General features: G+C 35.6%; 1 protein-coding gene across 1 annotated transcript in view; it reads right to left on the bottom strand.

Moving 5' to 3' along the window:
* The window catches only part of col11a1a (collagen, type XI, alpha 1a), a 130,497-nt gene that overhangs the window by 16,752 nt on the left and 90,177 nt on the right, over nucleotides 1-23,568 (bottom strand). The window contains exons 43-59 of the mRNA XM_056451152.1: nucleotides 22,947-23,054; nucleotides 22,678-22,785; nucleotides 21,743-21,796; nucleotides 19,566-19,619; nucleotides 19,372-19,479; nucleotides 12,405-12,458; nucleotides 12,233-12,286; nucleotides 12,042-12,095; nucleotides 11,351-11,404; nucleotides 10,566-10,673; nucleotides 9,943-9,996; nucleotides 9,725-9,778; nucleotides 8,950-9,003; nucleotides 3,590-3,643; nucleotides 2,092-2,199; nucleotides 1,455-1,508; nucleotides 1,276-1,329 (exon numbers count right to left, since the gene is read on the bottom strand). Of these exons, the coding sequence (XP_056307127.1) occupies nucleotides 1,276-1,329; nucleotides 1,455-1,508; nucleotides 2,092-2,199; nucleotides 3,590-3,643; nucleotides 8,950-9,003; nucleotides 9,725-9,778; nucleotides 9,943-9,996; nucleotides 10,566-10,673; nucleotides 11,351-11,404; nucleotides 12,042-12,095; nucleotides 12,233-12,286; nucleotides 12,405-12,458; nucleotides 19,372-19,479; nucleotides 19,566-19,619; nucleotides 21,743-21,796; nucleotides 22,678-22,785; nucleotides 22,947-23,054 (1,188 nt within the window). The remainder of the gene's footprint in view (nucleotides 1-1,275; nucleotides 1,330-1,454; nucleotides 1,509-2,091; nucleotides 2,200-3,589; nucleotides 3,644-8,949; nucleotides 9,004-9,724; nucleotides 9,779-9,942; nucleotides 9,997-10,565; nucleotides 10,674-11,350; nucleotides 11,405-12,041; nucleotides 12,096-12,232; nucleotides 12,287-12,404; nucleotides 12,459-19,371; nucleotides 19,480-19,565; nucleotides 19,620-21,742; nucleotides 21,797-22,677; nucleotides 22,786-22,946; nucleotides 23,055-23,568) is intronic.

Here is a 23,568-nt window from a genome sequence, read left to right as displayed (position 1 = left end):
TTAAAAATTTAAATATGTATATTTTTTTTAATTCTTAAATTAAAAACCTAAATTTTAGGCCTTAAAAAGTCTTAAATTCACTGAAATATTGTGTTGTAGGTCTTAAATAATTTTAAACAGGTCTTCATTTCCCTGTGTCCATGTAAAGCTATCTAATCTAATGTAAAGCTACCTAAAACACCTATCCAATCACAAACATTCCATCTCAATAAAAGTATTAACAAAAGATTATTTATTAATTCTATTTACCATTATAGCTTGATTATATTCCTTACAATAACATTTGCTTTTAATGCTTTTTAAAATATTTTAACTGGGCCATTAGAAAAAATCCTTAGTGTTTAGCTATGTGTAAGTTTGAAATTTCATTCATAATTGTCTTAAAAAGTCAAAATATATATTATATATAAAAAATTATATATATATACACATACACACACACACAGTTGAAGTCAGAATAATTAGCCCCCCTTTGAATTTTTTTTCTTTTTAAAATATTTCCTAAATTATGTTTGACAGAGCAAGGAAATAAAAGTTTTTCACTGATAATTCTGACTTCAATTGTATATGAAGAGTTCGGATGTAAAACCCTTTATATTATAAACCTGGTGAGTAATTTTAAGTTGTGTTACAAGACATCTTCACATAAGACCAAAAGTCTTCCCAAACTGGGATACATACAGGGACCCCTGCTCTGTCCTTATTGTGTAATTTGTAAAGTAAAAGTTCATACGAAGCTGTTTTAGTCATTATATTGGCCCAACTCTGAAATTTTGGGAGTTTTCCAGTGTTTTAAGATGACTATAGCCATCACCGAAATCCCCACCATGATACTAACAGTAATATTACTGAAACTACACACAACAGCCTCAGAAATTTTTTTTATTTTAGATGAAAATTTCAGATGGCACTTAGAGGTTTTTGCAATTTAACTCTCATTTAACATTTCATATATATATATATATATATATATATATATATATATATATATATATATATATATATATATATATATATATATATATATATATATATATATATATATATATATATATATATAAATTAATGATTAAATGTATAACTAAACAAAAACAAAAGATTATGTTAAAATTACAAAAAAGAAAAAAAGGTGTCTGTTAATAATACTGCAACTTTTGCTATGAAACTTTCTCTGTTTTGACCAAGCCAAGTCTTTATCTTTGACCTTGGGCCTGGCTGAAATCTAAGACACCACATTAATAAAAATGTCAGGAGAAGAAATAGAAAGTCACTCACCTTCTCACCCTTAGAGCCAGGGTCTCCTTTAAGGCCAGGCAGACCAGGAGGTCCCTAAATATCACACAACCAACAAGGACAATTCAATTTGTGCCCATGTACAAAGAGAGAGAGAGCAAGAGAGAAGATGAAGAGTTGACAGAAAGAAAAAGAAAGAGAAACACAATCTTTTCTCTTACCATTGGTCCAGGTGGACCATCTTGTCCAGGAGCACCAGGAAGTCCTTGTTCACCCTATAAAAATCCATCCAATTACAACAGCCATTATTGCATGGTTCTTTTGCTTTGGGATTACCATTGATTAAGTGTGGCCTAAACAATGATTAATAGCCTAGAATCTACAAAAAAGTAGACAAGAATAAGATACCGATTTTTCAATAGAATATACAGACTGGATAAAAAAGGTGAGTTTTTATTCTGTGAGGTGTTTCATATTATTTTGTGCATTTAGGCTATTCAGTTTCCAAAGATGATCTGAATACTTAAAAATGTGTGATTGTCTGCACCGAAAAGAAAAGAGGAGCTGACCTTGTACACAAACAACTTTAAAAACACGCACAAGCCCTTGGCATTGACATTGGTGAGGAGTAATCAGTTAGAAATGCCATGCCACATATTTAATATTCATAAGTAAAACTTGAGGAAGTTTAGAGAAAAGGTCAAGCATCGTTTGTTTGCAGATGCCATTTGGTTTCATGTAATCAATTCACAGTACTTTAGGTGCATCACAAATGTCCAGAGAGTATTTGGGGCCAGTGTGTATGTGTTTATGTGCAATGGTGGAGTTTTTGTAGTTATGAGAGAGATTAGGACTCACGACTGGACCGGGGATTCCTCTGAGACCTTCAGGACCAGGCTTTCCAGAGGGTCCTTGAGGGCCAACTGGTCCAGTTTTACCTGGTGGACCCTCAAGTCCTGCTTCTCCCTAAAGATAAAGTGGAAAGGGAATTGTATATATATTAGGGCTGGGCAATATTGCAATAAAAATGATCATGTTTTGTAACATTCGGTATTGATAATTATTGAAACATTTTTTTAATCCATTTAGGAATATTTATATTTTTTATTTAACCACTTTATTTAAATTTACCAACATTACTGAGGCCAATAGTTGTAATAGTCAAAAACAAAAAAAAATTTAAACAAAATAATATCTTTATACGATTTTATAGATTATTATTATTATTATTTATAGAATATAATCTTTATAAGAAAATAAACAAGTGTTAAAGAGACTCTTAAACTTGATAAATAAAATGTTAAAAATCGTGTTCGATGGTAAAGCATAAATACTGAACAATCAAAGTAAACTTTAAGGTGTGAATAATAATGATACAGTAAACCTCAAACTCTGTAAACAAAATAAATTAAGATAATAAAATCTCTCTCTCTCTCTCTCTCTCTCTCTCTCTCTCTCTCTCTCTCTCTCTATATATATATATATATATTTATATATATATATATATATATATATGTATATTTATATATATATGGTGTGCACATATTCGTATGGTATGCAGTTCACATTGAATTATCATGTATGAAGTATAAAGAAAGAAAAGTATTTAAAAATAGTAAAAATAGCTAAATAAATAAACAATAAAAACCTTGATTAATTTCCGACTTGAAGTTAAATGAAACAAATATTAGTAAAAATATATCATATTTAAGTTAAATAAGTTACATATTCAATTTAAATAAGTTTTGTAAAAAAATATATATATATTCCATCAAATATATTACAAAGGAAATATTTATTTATTAAAAAAATAAAATGTAGTCAATAACAATATTAATAACAATTCAATGTTAGCTTAGGCCCATTACATTTTATTAGGAGAAAACGTTTGTTTGATTTTAATAATGTATTAGAAAATGTTGAAATTAACATTTTAACTAAGAATAATAAATGCATTATTTTATTTCAGCTAGGAAAATGTTTAATATTATATTATATTATATTATATTATATTATATTTTATTATATTATATTATATTATATTATATTATATTATATTATATTATATTATATTATATTATATTATATTATATTATATTATATTATATTAAAGCATTACATTATCTCTGCATACCTCAAATATGCAATATCCAAATACATCAAATATCAAATATGCAAATCGATTATAGGGGTCGATGAACTAAAGCTAAATCCTTCCACACTTCAGTCCCACAGTGCCAATCCATCCACATGTATTAATGGTGAGTCTCTCTGTCAAAGAAGTTAGTTCTCCCTTGACTCGCTGTGCTTTAATTATTGCATTGGAGGCTGAATTGATTCGGAAAGATGCTTTTACCTTGGCGCCCTTCTCTCCTTGTCTGCCTTCAGCTCCATGCGCCCCCGGGGGTCCCTGCGGACAGAGAAAAGGACGGTGTGTTTGAGCATTTTTTCTCTGCTGGGCTATAAAACAAATGGGGAAAAGGTCATGGTGAGACATCACAGATCTCGCTTCATGGCTATTCATGGGCAAATGGAGCCGTTTGCATTTCTTGAAGGTCTTTTGTTTGAACATATGCTCTTATTTGTGAAGCTGAATGGGGCTAGTTTTCAGTTTTATGCAAGTCAATATTTCCGAGCACTGGCTGCAAAACAAGGGCTATTGAATATTTGAAAGATTGTATACAGGAGAAACAACAAAACAATTATTGCAATAGCAAGTTTGGTCCACTAAGTATAACTAAAGGTGCTTTCACATCTGTGGTTCGGTTCATTTAATCCAGACCAAGGGCAACAAATGTTACATTGTAGCATTTTTCTGCAGTCTTTGGATCCTTTTCGCACCACACTGATTGCTTTGGTCCAAACCAGTTGAAAAGAACCAAAATGCAGTCATGTGACAAAATCCACATCACTCATTGGCCAGATGTTATTGAACATATTTCCTAAACCGCTTTTCGACTTGTTAGAATTAACATGCGGGAAAATGCCAATGGAACTCCCACAAGTAAACAAACCGGCAGACATAAAATGTTGCTTTTTACTATGGAGGGATGACTGCGCAGGCTGATTGTATCCCTGGTCATAGTATAATATATAGTTTGTATACATAACTTTATACAAACTATACATTTTGAGAATGTATACAATTCTCGAAAGAACTATACAATTTTCGCGGCTGGAGCTGGAAAACAATGTTTTAATGCATTGCAAACAGCGAAGGTGCATCACAAGTAACTTCAGGAGGAGGCGTGAATTAATTTAGCTAAACTGCGACATGGTCATCTTTCGGAAATATTACCAACGATCCATCAGGTAATGACCCCCCCACCCCCCATAGTGTGGTTCAACCAAACTAAATAAGGCAGGTGTAAAAACACCTTAAATTTCTCTACTGAACTAACAAGTTTTTACGATACCTTGTTTTTCCCACAGAGTAATAAAAAAGCACCTGTGACTTTTTATCTCATAACTGAAATTTGAGAGCGATATACTTCATGTCTTCATGCACTTATAAGAATTGTAAGATTAAACTTGCATTAATTTATTCATTAATTTTCTTTAGGCTTAGTCCCTGTTATCACAATGGAATGAATTGCCGATTGTTAGAAAATTGTTAGAAAATAGTCATTTTTCCTTTAGAACTGGACTTTATAAGTTGTAATTGCAGGTCGATATGATCTATCAGAGTTTAATCACTCAAAAAATGACTTTTGTTGCTTGTTTATACTACTTATTTTAAATTAGTTTAAACAACACAATTCTTATGTTTTTATTAAACCCACAGCCATGTCACCCTGCTGCCCAAAACCGGTTACTCACTGAAGCTAATTAGGGCTGAGCCTGGGCAGTACCTGGATAGGAGACCACATGGAAAAAAAATAGGTTGATGTTGGAAGGGGTGTTAGTGAGGCCAGCAGGGGGCGCTCAACCTGCGGTCTGTGTGGGTCCTAATGCTCCGGTATAGTGAAGGGGATGCTATACTGTCAGTGAGCGCTGTCTTTTGAATGAGATGTTAAACCAAGGTCCTGACTCTCTGTGGTCAATAAAAATCCTATGGCACTTCTCATTTTTGCTCTATCACTGTCTCTCCACTCCACTAATAGCTGGTGTGTTGTGAGCACACTGGCGCCGTTGTCCTGTGGCTGCTATCACATCATCCAAGGATACTGCACACTAATGGTGGAAGCGCTTGGGTGTATGGCCATACACAATAATTGTCAATAAATACACACATTACAACTTAATTGTTTTATATTCAATCCACTTAAATTTGTAAAAACGATTACGTTAACTTACTAGATTTGTGTTGGGACAACATATATGATTTATGTGTAACCCAGCATTTTTTACAGTGAATATTATAATCAGAATTTTAGCAGATTCAGAGTTGAGGGATTATGCTTGCCAATTTATTGTTCATAACATTTACTGTTTGATCCTCTAAATAAAATGGACAAAACATTCAATTAAAAGGAAAAAACAAAGCCTCTTGTGATTATTGGACAAGATGTGCACTCAAAAATGTATAAACTACAAAATTACAAGCTACTTATTTAAAATGAGCTGAAACAACACTATTCTAGAGTTTTTTGTGTACAACTTAATTGTTTTATGTTTTATCCACTTAAATTATCAAAAACTAATAAGCTAACTTAATTCCTTCATGTTGTCCCAACACAAATTGATTGTGTGAAACCCAACATGTTTTTACAGCGTGTGAACTTTTATTCACAAATCAATTAACTAAAAGACTAAAAGAACTGTCGCTTAAACCCACTGCTAGATAAAATATACACTTGTGTAATTGGATTTTCGACTCTAAACCTGATAGTCTCTGAGGTATAACTTGTGACAATTTGCCCCAGTCTCCTCCGCGTGATTTCCCACATGTAAATTTAACGAAGAGGGGGGAAGAAATCAACTAATGACAGCCAGAGGATTCACAAAAATTCAATAATTCTCAAGATAGTTAATAGTCTGGGGACTGTCTCACTGAAAAGACTGAAGAAATAAACAGAGAGAGAGAGAGAGAATAAGAAAAGGGAATCTCCATATTCATTTCCAACTGCAGTCTATGAAATGCTGAGGAAGCAGCTCATCTCCGTGTTTGATGCAAAATAAGCTCCAGCCGAAATTATTGATGCAGGAGACTTAATTCCACCAGATCAGTCTTCCCACGACCGTCTTCCTCTCGCAGGATTAAAACACCTTTGCTGATGAAATGGCAGTTTCTCCAGCCACAGTCAGTCAGGCGCTGCTGTCCACGTATGCTGATAGGGTGTATAATTTTTCCAGGGAGAGCTCCATCAAGAATATTGGGAAAGCGAGTGGTGTTTTCTCTACGTTTTGCATGAATAATGGATGCATGTGTGCGGAGAGATGCCATAAAGCTTTATGGAGAAATAATGGGATATACCAGTGTTGCTTGGGCTGGTTCATAAAATTCAACCGGGACTGTTTGCCTTATAGAGTTCTGAGTTCATAGAGTATGTGGTTCAAAGGGACTCAAAATAGGTATTATAGGACGTTATTTACACCTATTAACACCAATTGAAGCTGATCCAATCAAAATTGGTACAATGGACCCTTTTCACATTTCCGGGTTTCTCAGTAGCGGAAGTCGTCAAAGTTAGGTAAACGCAGAGCACAGTGAATGGGAAAGTACAACAAATCTTTTTTTTACAATCCTATTTGCTGAAAAAATAAGATATAATAAAAAAACTCCACGATAATGTTATCAAGACTTTTAGAAAAAGGGAAAAAACAATTGTGTGAGACTGATAACGGCAGCCAGAAGGGAGAACAACGTCAGGTTTACTGTCCTGCACCATAGACACTGTGTTAGAAACACCTCACACAAGCAACACGTATATATATTTTTTGTAATCTGATGCAAAGATAATACTATACAATAAAAAAAAAAAACATATAAATGCTCACACAATTTAAAAAAAATTAAGTATTAAAAACTTAATACTTAAAACTTAAATTAACTTAAATTTAAGGATGACCGCGTCATGACAGTCTTGTGAAAAGGGTCCATAAGTAAATACAAGATCCAAAACAAGAACGAACAACAATTTCACCAATTTCAATTTCCATCAAAGTAGGTTCACTACAAATTAGACTAAAGCAGCCTTTCCACTGCACACAACAAATGACAAGCGACAGACCAGAAGTCATTTATTCCCATTGGAGAGTAGTCCGGGAGCTGCGTGGAGTCTGATCAACTCCGTATGCGGAGCACCTTGACCTTCTTTGCTTTTAGGAACTTTGATGTGGAGGCTGAAGTATAAAGAGCGCTATCCTGCTAAAGAATTTGCCCTCTCCTGTGGTTTGTAATGTAATTGGCAGCACAAATGTCTTGAAACCTCAGGCTGATGATGTTGCCATCCACTCTGCAGATCTCTCGCACACCCCCATACTGAATGTAACCCTAAACCATGTTTTTTTTCTTCACCAAACTTGACAGATTTCTCAGAGAATCTTGGGTCCATGCGGGTTCCAATAGGTCTTTTGCAGTATTGGTGATGATTGGGATGTAGGTCAACAGATGATTCATTGGAAAAATCTACCTTCTGCCACTTTTCCAAATGACCAACTAAAAGTCAAGTTATTATTTGCTGCTCTTACAACTGGGATCGAAGACAAGACTTTTGTCAGGTAGTGTATATGTTTATCTGACTCTCATATGTTGGTAGTCACTGATTTATCTTTAGCAAATCTCCAAGAAACACATTTTCCTGTCAAATCTCTTAAATGTTCTACTGAAGAAAAAAAAAGTTAACCTACCTGTACATCTCTGATGGGAGAATTACATTTTGGGGTGAACTATCCCTTTAAGTTAAATATCTCAATGGTTATACCACATTATAATGCACAATTTGATGACTTTATGCACCACTGAAGACCACAAAGGATCTACTGTAAGTTAAATGCAGTACTGATACTCGGCAAAAGACAAGCGGAAATAACATTTCACTTGGGGGTTCAATAGAGTGTCATGAGAAACACTTCAGTACTATATAAATTGAAAAAGTTTACTTTTCCCCCAGTTCGGAAAAAAAGAATGATCGGTTATTTTCGTGACTGGCAAAACAACACTATTTTCTGCGAGCCGATGACGTGTCATTTGGCAGAACAAATTTCTTGTGATATAGCGATGGGAGAGGATCTCTAATTCCTGTCCCGAATGTGACAGTTATATTTCCCCTTCCTCTGTAACATCCTTTACACCGCCGTCCCCTCATCTCTGTCACTCAAACAGGCCTGGGATCAATATAACGTCTGGACTGATTTTCTTCTTTCATCCTGAGAGAGATGTAGGACTACAGTGGAGGAAATGAGTTCTGGCTCCGATGGCGTTTAAATGCTGTTTTCGATTTCAGTCTGATGATTCAGTATGTGCTATTCATCATCCTGCGAAGGACTTTGTTTTTTCACTTTGTCGTTAAGCGAATGACTCTGGGTGAAAAACAACCAATCATCTGTGCTGATGAGTGTTTTTAACTAAATTCGTGACTGTTTTGCACAGGTCAGAATCTTCAATCAATAAATCAATCAATAGCTGGTTTATTAGTTCTAGTCTGAGTAAGAAAAACTATCTTTCTATTTCTTGGAATATAAAAATAATATTGATCATAGCAAATGGCTTGTTATCCATGTCAGAAAGAAACAACAGATCAATATGCTAATAGTACTGAAGTCTGTACATACTCGTTTTCCAGGAGGTCCTGGTGGACCAGCTTCTCCAGAAGGACCAGGGGGTCCCTAAAATAAAGCGAAAGGAGGTTTGAATTAGAAACAACTCTACAAAATCAGCTTATCACAGAAAAAAAACTTTGAGATTTATACAGTAACTAAACTTTCTGGAACTAAACTTTCTCTTTCAGCAGTTTTGTGAAATTAACTAAACATAATGAAGAGACACTAGGGTTCCACAATCACACCAATATAGGATGGCTACAACTGAGCAAAATTGTTCAGCTGTGTGATTGATTTGATTTAAAAATAATAAACATCTAATCAAAAAGAGGAAGCAGTTCTGTGAAAGTTTGCTGCTGTAAACAAATCTCCCCTCATTAAACTTTCATAGAGAGATGTAGCATATCAATGGGCCTTGCAGAGGGACTCCCAATGCTAGATGTTCACATTTGCAAACCTGGAGATTTCGATACACTGAATTTAATGGTAAATTAACCAATTTCCCTGCAGTGGAAAATTCAAATTACTATAATAAATGTTAATAAGGACTGCAATTTATGAGCCGCCACTGTAGGCTCAGTCAATTATATTTGACTTCCCTATATCCAATCACAGTTTATTAATCTATCTGCACTGAGCATGTACATATACTTATGCAATAGCAAATAACAATGCTCTGCAATTTAAATGGTTATATTTTGGTTAATTATTGCCTGAATTAAATGACCAAGTATGCGTACAGCAAGAAATTACAAAAGCATGGCCTGTAAATACTGTTACTACTCACTGGCTGACCAGACTCTCCATCTTCTCCCTTCTCTCCTGGGCCTCCATCTATTCCCTGAGGATTTTAGAAACAAACAGAAATTTTAGAGGCAAATAACTTGACAATTGACCAAACAAGCAGATGCCTTTATCTATTTACAAGGTCTATGTACATGGAAAGTATCAGAATTTAGGGAAAAATAAAGTACAGTTGTATAATTGATGGATTTTGGCACTTACAGCAACACCTGGCTCACCAGGTGGACCTGGGTCTCCAGGAAAACCAACAGGGCCCTATAGAAAAAAAGATTGAAAACACAATTTAACAGACAGGCAACTTCATTCATTCTTGTGCCTTCGGCTTAGTCTCTTTATTTATCTGGGGTCTCCACAGCGGAATGAACCACCAAGTTATGCCTTTCCAGTTGCAACCCAGTTCTGGGAAACACCCATACACTCTTGCATTCGCACACATACATTACGGCCAATTTAGTTTATTCAATTCACCTACAGCACGTCTTTGGACTGTGGGGGAAACCGGAGCACTTAGAGGAAACTTACATGGCCAACTTGCAACTTAAGAGCTGAATTCTAATATGTCCCTAACAATAAGCTCTACTAAAATAAATGTATAAATTTGAGACACTGTATACATTGTAATACAATTACACTACTTAATTTGGTCACTTACTACTAAAATAATTTACAATTAATGGTGAAAATTCTATATTTTATTAGCATAATTCATCTATAGTTTTAATAGTTCATAAGGCTCATGTCACCTGACTTTTATAGAGGCTTCAAACATTTAATGTTTGATAAAAATGTGAAATAGGAGCACATGTCAGTTGTGTCACACTTACAGGGTTACCCTTGGGTCCATCATCTCCAGGGGGTCCTTTGGGGCCTGCAGGTCCAGCAGCACCAGGGGGACCAGCTTCACCTTTCTCTCCTCTCTCACCTTTCGGGCCCTGCAGCATTTATAGCAAAGATGAAAGGGCCGAATAAAGAGCCCATAGGCACTTCATGAACAAAAGCACCCTGATAACAATGAGTGCAGCCACACTCTACATTTTAATGTAGCTATTTAAAAGAGTTAATCAGCCATTCATGTCAGTATTGACAGGCAAGAGATTTGACTAGCTGAATTTCCATCTGTAATTTGGCGATTCTGTCAATTACAAAAGTAACTTTTGATTTTCCCCCCCATGAGGTCCACTTGTGAAGTTCCTCAAGGCTTTTGTGACAAAAAATGAACACCAGCTAAGTGTTAAAGTGAGAAGTCATCTATGTCAGCGATGTTAGGAATATATGAAACTAATCTGCTGTTTTTCTAGTGAAGTTGTAATCAATGAATGTTTTTTATAGTTTTTTTTTCAAGAGGAAAAATTCTATGAACATTTGATTGCTGGTGATACAGACACTTAAAGTTAATTAATTCTATAGTGTGTGTGTAATATTTTTTCTGCAACTTGGATAAAGCTGTTCTTGGTATGATGAGAGGAAACATTTGAGTGAAATCATTCCTGCAATTTAGTGACTCACTTAGTGTGACCACTTAATTCGAGACAATCAATAAAGCTGGAAAAGCTTACAGGAAGTGATTACCCGCACCATCACACATATCTCTCCTAAAAACTGCACTTACCCCAGGTCCAGGCTCGCCAGGAGGTCCAGGGTTGCCAGCTTCTCCTTGCTCACCCTGTGGAGCATATTATTAGTTAGAAGCGGTGGCACAATACCACATGATTGTGTTGTATAATTTGTGTTCCATTTGACCAAAAAAACTAAAATTTCCAGCTGTCAGAATTACATTTAGGAGCTTCAGTGGTAATTCCAGTTTCAACAGTTTCTTTGTTGACAAACAGACTCTTGCTAACAGTTTAGTTGCCTTTTTCTGACTTTATGATAAAAAAACTTGCACTATCAAGTTCAAGAGATGAATTTGTCTCATCTCTCTTCTGAATGGAATGGTTCATAAGAACTAGTATCTAAATAAAGCATACTTCTTAGTTTATCTAGTCATAGCAGCGCTTAGTTTAGCTAATCTGAACAGAAACATAGACATAACGCTCAACTCCAGCATCATGGTGACCTGGTAAATATTCTAAATTCATCTCCACAGCCAGCCACAACATTAAATATTGATTGTCTGTGGGCCTGCCAAATAGCGGTGAAATGGAGGCGTATCATCAGAACTGCGGTTATGTAGGCTTTAATCGTTTTTTAAAATTAAATCAGACATAAAAATACACACAATATGAATGAATAAATGTCAGATTTGAAATTGGACCATGTGCGCCATATTTTTGGGGAATAAACACTGGGAATACACTTACCTTCTCACCCACGGCTCCCATTCCTCCTATTCCACCAGGAGGACCTTGCGGGCCCTTCAATAAAAGATGTCGATTTGTTAAGAGCCATATGTGGAAACCATTAACACTAAAGCAATCCAGTTAAACAAAGTGATGTAAATTAAAGGATTCGCTAATGGGGTAAACTGTTCAATGTTGACAAATGTTCTTACATCAGCACCAGGAGGACCCTGAGGTCCTCTGGGACCTGGTGGACCAGGAGGACCCTGTGAATAAACAAATACAATTTGATTTATCGCTATAGGTCAAAAGAAATGTATATGAAAATAAAATATACATTTAAATAAGCTAAAAAAAATATAATAATTGGTTTAAATATCTTACCATAGGACCAACATCTCCATTTTCACCTTTCTCACCAGGTGGTCCTGGAAGACCCTGTTAAAAAATGGATATTGTGTTTAAATAATCATGCACCCATATGCTGTAGTATACTGACTAAAGTAACTATGCAACGAAATGTTCAAAGACACACTGTTGCTGTGAGGCACCACAAAATGGACCCTCTGATGAAAAGAGAAAAATAATCTGGCTCAGACGCAGTTACCGGAGGACAGCAATAATGCTTCATTTCAGAATTGGCGAAGAAAGGCAAAGGGGCCATATGGCAAATGGAAGAGGCAGAGGCGGAGTGCAGAGCGTTTATTGAGTTTCACTCTCTGTCATCTTGCAATCTAAGAGAGCAGCTAATATACTTTGTCAGATTTTTAGCTCATGTTCCCTGCAAACACTAGATTGTTTGTCACCTTTTCATATAGCCAGAGAAAAGTGAGGGGTAAAAAACGTACAGGACTTTCAACACTGAGCTCAATATGAAAGCTATTCTACCAGCATAGAAACTTGTCTATGCATATTTGGCAAATATATTTCTCCAGAGTGGAGCAAGGCTTCATTGGGAACATTTGGTGGAAGACCCGCACCCATTTTGATCATAACAAGTCATATGCATGAAAAAAATGAATTAAGACAACGATTTTTTTAAAAATAATCTGCTGCATAAAACATATGCCAGAGTAATTAGTGGTACATTCCACTGTGGCAACCCCTGTTAAATCAGTTTCAACCCTGTTAAAACTAAGCCGAAGGATTAAAAAGTGAGTGACTTTTTAAAAATGGAATAATGTGGGAATAAAACTACTATAGGGCGACGCAGTGGCGCAGTAGGGGGTGCTGTATCCTCACAGCAAAAATATCGCTGGTTCGAACCTCGGCTGGGCCAGTTGGCATTTCTGTGTAGAGTTTGCATGTTCTCCCTGCATTCGTGTGGGTTTTCTCCAGGTGCTCAGGTTTCTCCCACAGTCCAAAGACATGCGGTACAGGTGAATTGGGTAAGCTAAATTGTCCATAGTGTATGAGTGTGAATGAGTGTGTATGGATGTTTCCCAGAGATGGGTTGCAGCTGGAGGGGCATCCGCTGCGTAAAACATATGCTGGATAAGTTGGCAGTTCATTCCGCTGTGGCGACCCTGGATTAATAAAGGGACTAACTGAAAAGAAAATGAATGAATGAATGAATGAATGAATAAAACCACTACAAAGCAGGAATTTGCAGTCGACCGCAACTTTCAAGGTCCAGTTTCTTGTATTAAAATGTTTCAGTGCTTCTCGTCACCACTTGTGTCACACAACATTCCTTGAGGATGCTTTCCATTTGTTTTGTTACTCTGTACATAATTAATTGTTAAACCTGGTAATCGTGTACAAACGCACGTCAAGAATTTGCTAAGTACGATAACATCTATGTTGATCCTGGAACATAATTTTTGTTCAACAATGTAATCCCTTTGCGTAAACCCAACCATAACTGTAAATTATTCACAAAATCAGAGGGAAATAATAGTTGGATAACACTCATGTAGAAGTGCATAAATCTAACCGTAAACCTAAACTTAACATAAATGGTAAATGTATGCCTTAATTCTGATTGGCTGACTGGAATGTTGTTCCAGGAACGACATAGATGTTAATCCAGGAACATGTCCTACTTGGTGAAATCAGGTTGGTGTGTATAGACATAGCCCGATTTTCTTAAGATTAGTATTTTGTGTATTCAATCGTAGTATTGCACTTTAAAAATGTAATATATCTTCAGATTTAAAAGATTGTATTTTAATTGAAATTGTGGAGAGTAGGTGGTCTTTTGTAGCTGCTTTGATAACATGAGCTTCTACTAAACAAAACCAGTCTGATCTAATGTGTTCTCAGCTACCTAATGAGGAGGTCAAAAGTGAGGTTTCACACCCCCTTCACACCAAAATGATAAAAAAAACGCATCTTAACCCTCAAGTTTCCCTTAAGACACCTTTGTCCAAAACCAATTTATTAAGATTGCTCTTAAATAGTTCCCCTAATCTGAGCAGTTCAATACATGGCTAATTTTTAAGTAGTTCCCATAATCTGAGCAGTTCAATACATGGCTACTTTTTAAGTAGTTCCCATATTCTGAGCAGTTCAATACATGGCTACTTTTTCTGAGTCTACCATCTGAACTAAAAAAATATGACTTGATTCAACAATGTTAAAAAAAAGCCTTAATCTTTCTGTCCCAAAATGGGGCATCCATAAGAAATAAATAATAAAACTCAAAGCATTTTTTTATTTGTGCAATAAAAATCAATAAATCCAACACGATGCCTGACCATAGATTGAAGGTCTGACCATATACAACATGCTCAATGTGTCAAACACTCAGGCCCCGTTTACACTAATACGTTTTCGTTTTAAAACGGCATTTTAGAATGAAAAACGATGCACATCCACACTGGCGTTTCATCTAGCGTTTCTGAAAAGCTCTCCATCCACACTACACCATTGAAAAAGCACATCACGTGACCATACACACACTCTGGCATGCACTGAAAGCTGTTTCAGCTTTTGTTTTGGCTGAGTGCAAAGATAAGTTAATATACCTATTGATTTATGTAAACACGTACACTGATTCTATGATTTGTGTTGGCTATTTGATATTGAGAAAAGGCCCCAATAAGGTAGTGCGAATGTCGGCAGCCACAGCTCTGTTTTCAGATGTCTCCATTTGCTCCATCCACAATGACACGCAGCAGGACCATTTTAAAACAATGACTGTCACTTCAGCATTTTGAAAACACTCCGGGGTAGTGTGGAGGGAAGGCATAACTATAGCAAAACTTATGCGTTTTAAAACTAATGAACACTTTACTTTGTAGTTTTAAAACTACAAAACACACACTCATGAACTATTTCAATTAAAATAGAGAGTAGGTGGTCTTTTGTAGGTGGTCTTTTGACAACATGAGTGTCTACTAAACAACACCAGTCTGATCTAATGTGTTTTCAGCTGCCTCTTGAGGAGGTCAAAGTGAGGCTTTACACCCCATTCACACTGAATTGTTAAAAACGCATGTTAATATCAGGCTTAAATGAGGACCAACAAGCAATTTTACCTGACGCTCATCTCTGCAAGGATTGCCTGAAAAATTCATGGCATGTTTCAACTTAAGTAATGGCCAATTACATATTTTACCAAGCACTAAAGGTGAAACATCCATCAGTGAGTAGTTTATTTACTTTTTAAGGAACTCCAAAACTCTACTTTGGATTAAACACACCTGCACTGACGAATAAACAAACTAAGTGTGACCCTGTTGTTTGATCCTTGACATTTACTCCTTAATTGCCTTGACAAGCAGCGACTTCAGGGGCCGCTCATTCAAAGGTGTACATTCGTTAGCCATAGCATGTCAGAAGTGAGGACATCTGAAGTCTAATTTGGTCTAATATTTACTCGCCCAGTACCCATGTGACCTGCAGACTTGGCAGGCCCGACACTTTCATGCTGGCTGATTCTCTTGCTGGTAAGAGATCTCATCATGGCAGAAGCCCTTAGTCAGAGATCATTAACATAAACACTCATTATAGCCCGAAGGGGGTGTGTGTGTGTGTGTGTGTGTGTGTGCACTGGCCTAATGTCTATTGGACCAGGTCACTAAATGCAATTAATAAAATCCAAATGGAAGTGCATTACGCCCAATTAAAACTCAATTGAATCAAATGGCTCAGAGGTTTGGTGGTGTAAGAGGACTACAGGAGCAGTCGATGTTACTCCATTACCGCAATGACTCGCCTTTAGAGAAATCAGCTAATTGATGGAAAGAGAATTGGCAGAACCTTGAGGCTTCAGATCATAATGTGATCAAAATGGAAAGAGATAGATGAGTGATTAATATGAATTGTCTACAAATACAGTGTGTTTAGCGTTGAAACATGACGTGGGTAATGATTTTTGAGGTTCACAACTAGGCAAGCAAACTAAAACAAATAGAGTCAGTGAGAATTGTAATTATTTACATTTTATTTTAATTGTAAGTAATTACCTTTATAGGGGACTTATGATGATGGTATAGTGTGTCCACAGTCATATTGGAGTAATAGAAACACAATAAGTCTCTTTTTTCCCCCTGACGTTAAATAGAATGAAAATCCCAGTGATTTTGAGGCCCACCGCAACGTGACGTAGGAGTGTGGTTTTCCCCGCCCATTGAATTGATTGACAGGTGCCATGTCTCCATAATAACATGTATACACATGTCCACAGAACTCTTTTTGCAAAGAAACTGGGATTAAAACATCTGTTACAAGTCTCTATGATCAGCTGCTCCTTAATATTTAATTTTATAAGTTTTATATTGTTTTTAAAACAGAGCATGTTTGCAATAAAGAGAGTAAAATTGCTATGTAATTCTATAACGATATAATCACCCTGGCTACATGGTGTCAGTAAACACGCATGTGTGTGTGTGCTTGTGTGTACTGCAAACGGCATTTGTGTGACTCATCATTTCAGAAAGGCTTGAATAGACTCTACTAATGACCTTATTTCAGCTTCATCCGTGTCTGTCTTTGTCAATGACTGCTGTTTATCTAAGGTAACGCAGAAGAAGCAGACACGTATGTTGGAGTGGTGGGTGGGGAGAAGCAACTGATCTGGATTTAAAGCCACAGGCTACAAAAACAGCTACAATATATTCAGACAGGTATTTTGAGGTGCAACTTTACAAACATTCCGGAGACACCATAGTCTTATTTTACATCTTGTAAAAGAGGTCAAATGGGTGCCCTTTAATTAAAAAAAATAATATATATATATATATATATATATATATATATATATATATATATATATATATATATATATATATATATATATATATATATAATTTTTTATATTTTAATTTTTTTGTTTAAAAAATGTTTTTAAACTTTTTATTAATTAAAATTTTTTTGGAAAAAATAAATGAAAAATATACTTGTTATTTGGTTGATAATGTTACTGTTAAGTAAATGAATATTTTATTGCATACATATATATATATATATATATATATATATATATATATATATATATATATATATATATATATATATATATATTAGAATCTTCTTTAGACAAAAGTGACAGCTGTATGATATTTTACTATTTTATTTTTATGAGTCATCCAATTTCAGTGTCAAATTTAAATGACTTTTTTTTTATATACACATAAATTATATTAAATGCAGTTAGAGTGTTTACTTTAATATTTCCAATACATTTTGTGCCAATAACAGACTAAAACATGAATAAAGTAACAGTTACAATCCATATACAGTAGTCAACATTTAAAGTGGGTCCAAAAAGTTTATAAAAATTGTCTGAAACTACTGAACAACACCCATTCTTGTCTTAGTTTTGGTGCACTTATAAACTTATATATATAAAGGGGTGTCAAAATTAATTGTTTCTTTGATGCACTGCGATGCAGATAAGGACATTTGGTTATTGGTTCAGTAATAATCATAACCGGTTATTATGTACTGACCTCATTTATCTCATATGCGCTTTGTCGCCGTAGCTTACAGTGTATCAAATGATGTTTAACAGAGCAAGGGAATTTTTACAGTATGTCTGATAATATTTTTTCTTCTGGAGAAAGTCTTATTTGTTTTATTTCGGCTAGAATAAAAGCAGTTTTGAATTTTTTAAAACCATTTTAAGGTCAAAATTATTAGCCCCTTTAAGCTATTTTTTTTGATAGTCTACAGATATACAATAACTTGCCTAATTACCCTAATCTGCCTAGTTAAGCTAATTAACCTAGTTAATCATTTAAACGTCACTTTAAGCTGTATAGAAGTGTCTTGAAAAATATCAAGTGAAATATTATTTACTGTCATCATGGCAGATAAAAGATAAAAGAAATCAGTTATTAGAAATGAGTTATTAAAACTATTATGTTTAGAAATATGTTGAAAAAAATCTTCTCTCTGTTAAACAGAAATTGGGGAACAAAAAATAAACAGGGGAAGCTAATAATTCAGGGGGGCTAATAATTCTGACTTCAACTATATATATATATAATATTTCATTTATTTTCCTTCGGCTTAGTCCCTTAGTTATCAGCAGAAAGCAGAATGAAGCGCCAACTATTCCAGTATACTGTATGTTTTACGCAGCGGATGCCCTTCCAGCCACAATCCAGTACTGGGACACATAAGTTATTATAGTCCACAAAATGTTATTACATTTTTAATTATTAAACATTGATTACATAATGCAGGTAAAAACATGAGTAATTTAAAGGAAAGTGGCACTGAAATTGTACACATATTTTTAATGTCTGTTAGTATTTTGGTACTGCACTGTGTTCCTTAATTGAGATTTTTAGTATATAAACAACTGTCACAACAGGCAAATTACTTTCCAGTGGGTTTCTTCTGCAAATCATGTCAAGTCTTTACTGTTCTGCTTCAAAATACTGAAAAAAATGAGCTATATTAGACTTCTGATATTTCAATGTTTGAAAACTCCTTTTTTTTACTTTCGACCAATATGCATTTATATTATTTCAGAATGCTAAAACACTGTACAAACAATTTGGATCCGACATTGTCCAAAATTATTTTTAAACTCTTTTTTTTTTCCTCCTCAATTCTCTTGATTTCCCCTTTTGTACTTTCTCTTTAATTATTCTGCTAATTATAAGTAATTATATAGCCAGCAAACCAAACCCTGAACTGCTCATGCAACAGACCAGGCTCTTGCATGTCAGTGGCGAGTGTGTACTTTATTCACGTGGTGTTTCCAGCAGAGACGAAATCAAACGGAAATCAATTCACATCCCAAACAGCTGCCAGTGTATCTACTGCCCACGGCCACCAGCTAATGCTGTTTGTGTTGCATTTGTCTGGGTTACCATGGGACTGATGACTTAGGGCTAAGCGAAATAAAAACGTTAGCTCAAATTTGAGCCGTGATTGGTAGACTGAGACTAACCTGCAGACCGATGGGACCAGGAGGTCCAGGGAAGCCCCGAGATCCTTCATCTCCCTTCTGTCCAAACATACCCTGCTGTCCACGAGGACCTGGCTCACCATCTGCTCCCTGAAATAGCCATTATTCAGAGCTTCAGTGCATTCCTTTATATTCTGAATGAAGGGAAATAATAGATGAGGTCATTCTAAACTTACAGCAGGTCCAGGAGCTCCAATCGGTCCCTGGAGACCAGGAGGACCTGGTGGACCCTAGTGGACAACACAATCAAGGAGAAGATGAGTACAATAGAGCTGTAATAGGAATTATATTTCCTCAATAATTACTTTTTAGTTGGATATTATAAAGTAGGGGCTGATTCCAGAAGTCAAGACCCAATAACCAATTCGGTGATTGACAATTAACCTTTGTCTGTCAATTTAAAAAAGTTAAAAAGGTGGTCCACATGATGAAAATGTCTGTTTTTTACACTTTCACTGACAGAGATTACTTTTCCAGCAATAGCCCAGATGATAACTTCCAAAAATGAACTAATTTTAAGTATCTTAACCATTTGATTTGGGGACATTTTTGCTACGATGGTCATATTTTCCTGTATTTCTCCCGTATTTTTAAATCTTCTATGAAGGGTGGCAATAAACATCAAAGAGCCAATTCTCCCTTTACGCAACTCATACTGCAGAACCACCAGAGGAAAGAGGACAACAAATATAGTCTTAAATGAGCATAAAAAGTTAGGAAAGCAATCAAATGTTTTCATTATAGATCTGCGCCTTTTTAAAGTGACACCACTGTTATTTAATGAGATCAAACGAAAAATCTAAATGAAGGATTCAATGTTCTTTAATCAGAATGTTTAAATTATACAGTGAAAAGGTTAATGAGATTTGATAAGTTGATTCAATTTCTTTATAATAGCTATTCATTTTAATCAGCTAAACTTCAATTTATTTGCTGCTTTTTGTAATGTATGCTATTTATTCTATCCTTTGTTAATAATACTAAAAAACATATCACTGACCGTTTCAACTGTGTATTTACAATAAAACACCTCCAGATGAACAGGTTTATTTATTTTATTTAGTTTTTTGGGGTGGTATCCCTTATTTTCACATCATGTTGCCAGGGATGTCCGATGGTGCCTTGTCTAAAATCGATTTATGAAAGAAATGAGAGTGAAATATTTTAAAGTTCAATACAAAACACATTGTGACAGCCTTTATGCCAAAACCATTGACTTTACTTGTACTATGAACATAGAAGAAAGTCATGCATGTTCGGAATTCATTCATTCATTGTCTTTTCGGCTTAGTCCCTTTATTAATCTAGGGTCGCCACAGCGGAATGAACCACTAACTCATCCAGCATACTTTTTACACAGCGGATGCCCTATCAGCAGTAACCCATCACTGGGAAACACCCATACTCTCGTTCACACACATACATTATGGACAATTTTAGCTTACCCAATTCATGAAAACATTCGATTGCTTTCCTAACTTTTTATGCTCATTCAAGACAAAATTTGTTGAGTTTAAAAGACATCCACCAAGATCGATATGTTTAGATATCATTATGTTTCTATGTCTGTTCAAACATGCACCCAAAACCCAGAGTATCCACTTTTTCTCTGCTTCAAATCGCATGTACAGAATCTGTTTGGGAAAACAGCATCTATGTATCACTATGGAGCGCGTCTAACAGTCACACACCGCTACATGAACTGACTGTTTTGAGGATTGCATAGGAGGGGTGACAGCGCCTCTAATGGAAAGTATGGGAATCCTGCTTTTTTATTTTAATTTTTTAATTTTATTTCAAAGTAAAATAATTATATTTATTTCCTAAAGAAAATGAAAGCACAGAAAAGATTCACATTAAAGAGCAAGGGGCGCCCTCTGGTGGTTCAGTGGTATGGGTTGCGTAAAGGGAGGATTGGCTCTTTGATGTTTATTGCCACCCTTCATAGAAACATTAAAAACTTCACGGGATGACAGCAGGATAGAATTGTAAAATATGGGAGACTCCCAGGAAAAACTGGAGGTTTGACAGGTATGGTAGATAAATTTGGGTGGAAAGATGGGGTTTTTGTAGGTACAGTAGATGATTGGATGGATGAGTGAGTGGTGGGTGAATGGATTCCTGCATGAATAAATGGGTTTTGGTGGATAAACGCATGGCGGGGTAGATGAATAAATTAATATAATTTAGTTGGTTGGGATTTGGGCATATGGATTTAGTTAATGCCAATAGAAGTGGAAAAAATACAGATGTTTAAAAGCATCTTTGGAAATGCTATTTTACATACAATCGTTTCTGTATGCAAATCCTACTGTGCGTGTAAAAACAAGCTTTTACAACCGAATTTGCTCACCTGTTCTCCTTTGTCAGCTTTGCTTCCCTTCTGGCCTGGTTCACCCACTTCTCCCTGAAAAAAAGGGTTTAAAAAAGTCATTTAATATTAATTTACAATTTTCTGATATATGTATTCTTTTTATTACAATGCAGGTGATTCAAAAATAAAAGAGCCACCCATAAACTGTGTAGTAAAAGGTATGACATTGCTGTTGACCTGCATGGAGATTCACTATAAATAAAAGAGTAAATGTCGTGTCTGAACTATCGGACATGCTAAAAGTTATTCTTGGCACGTAAAGCCATGAAGCTTGTTAGAAGATACTGATGGAGAGACAACGTTTATGGTACCCTGCGCTAATTTGATTATATGCCGCCTCTGCTGATGATGATGGATTGGCAGCAGGGGAGAGCGACTGAGAGATAGGCGTGTGTTTCAGATGGTCGTGCAGTGCGTTTGTGATGATGAAGAATGATTACTCTCCAAAAAATGAGAGACGGGGAGGAATTCTGGGAAGAGATATGAGAAATGCTAGGGTGACAGGAGAGAATTTTGTTGGCCGTTTTTTTCAGTAGACATTTTTTAAAAACACAAGAATGTTTTTTACACTATTGTCAAATCATTTTTTCTTGTAAAAAGCACAAAATAAACGACATTTGATTAGATAAATACTTGCCAATAGGATAAAAAGATAAATTATCTGAAAACTAAAATACTGTTCTGAAATTTTTCACAGTGTACGCTGAGAATATAGCTTCAGAAGTGTTGAAACAAAACATTCTTCCATTAATCTGTATAATGGGAGTTAAGATGGAGTGAAATCTGTTACAGTCCTCCAGTGCCAACTGTGAGTTGGCTGTGGGTAGGGACAGATCAGAGAAAGCATTGCATTAATACTGTATCAACTGTTCTCCTGTCAAAACCTGTTAATGTGTATCAAAACGGAATTTAACCTTGTCACCATCTTCTCCAGGTGGACCCTGAGGTCCTGCGGGACCTGGCAGACCAACTGGACCTTGAACTCCATCTCGACCGGCTGGACCCAGAGGACCTCTCTCTCCCTGAAATTATTTTCAGGAATTAAATCTTAATATAATTGTATGATGCTGCAAAGGTTATCTGGTTGCTGTGCTGAAAGCAATCACAAACCATCAGTAAGAAATATTTTATGTAATATAAGGAATGTAATAGCATCATCTTTAAATCAATTTTTTTAAATTACCGGTGCACCCTTCTCTCCAGCAGGTCCTGGGGGTCCCTGAGGTCCAGTACGTCCAGGCAGGCCAATGGGACCAGCAGATCCTGCTGCACCTCTCTCACCAGGGGAACCCTATTATCAACACCACAGACATAACAATTTAACGACTGTGCTCAACAGTCAGGTACCAAAATTAAAAACCTCATTCATGTTCCCCTACAGGGAAATTTGTTAATTGAATAACCCTTAAAGACATGGTATGTAGATGCTAACCCGTTTATATGCTTTAGTCGAATCTACCTGTTTGAATTAGTTCAACTTATTTTTAAAAGGGACCCTTTTGTGCAAAAATTACTTTTATAAGGGGTCTAAAGACAGTTGTGTGGTAAAAGTCTGTAAATATAACCAGCTTCTAATTGTAAAAATGTATTCCTTTTATTTATTTTTTCATAAAAACACTGCAAAAACACTTTGATTGACATTCTCCCTTTGTACGTGTCATCAAAAGGGGAAAGGCCTGCCCACAATCTCTCCCTCATTGGTATAGGATGCTAGTCTTGTTTATGAATCTGCCACTATGCTGACACATAGGTATTTGTAGCTCCGCCCTATTTTAAATCTCATTTGAATTTAAAACGACAGTCAT

The sequence above is a fragment of the Danio aesculapii genome, chromosome 24 (assembly GCF_903798145.1).
Source record: "Danio aesculapii chromosome 24, fDanAes4.1, whole genome shotgun sequence".
In the NCBI taxonomy this organism is placed as follows: domain Eukaryota; kingdom Metazoa; phylum Chordata; class Actinopteri; order Cypriniformes; family Danionidae; genus Danio; species Danio aesculapii.
The sequence above is the reverse complement of the archived record's forward strand: the minus strand, read 5'-3'. Positions and strand labels throughout refer to the sequence as shown.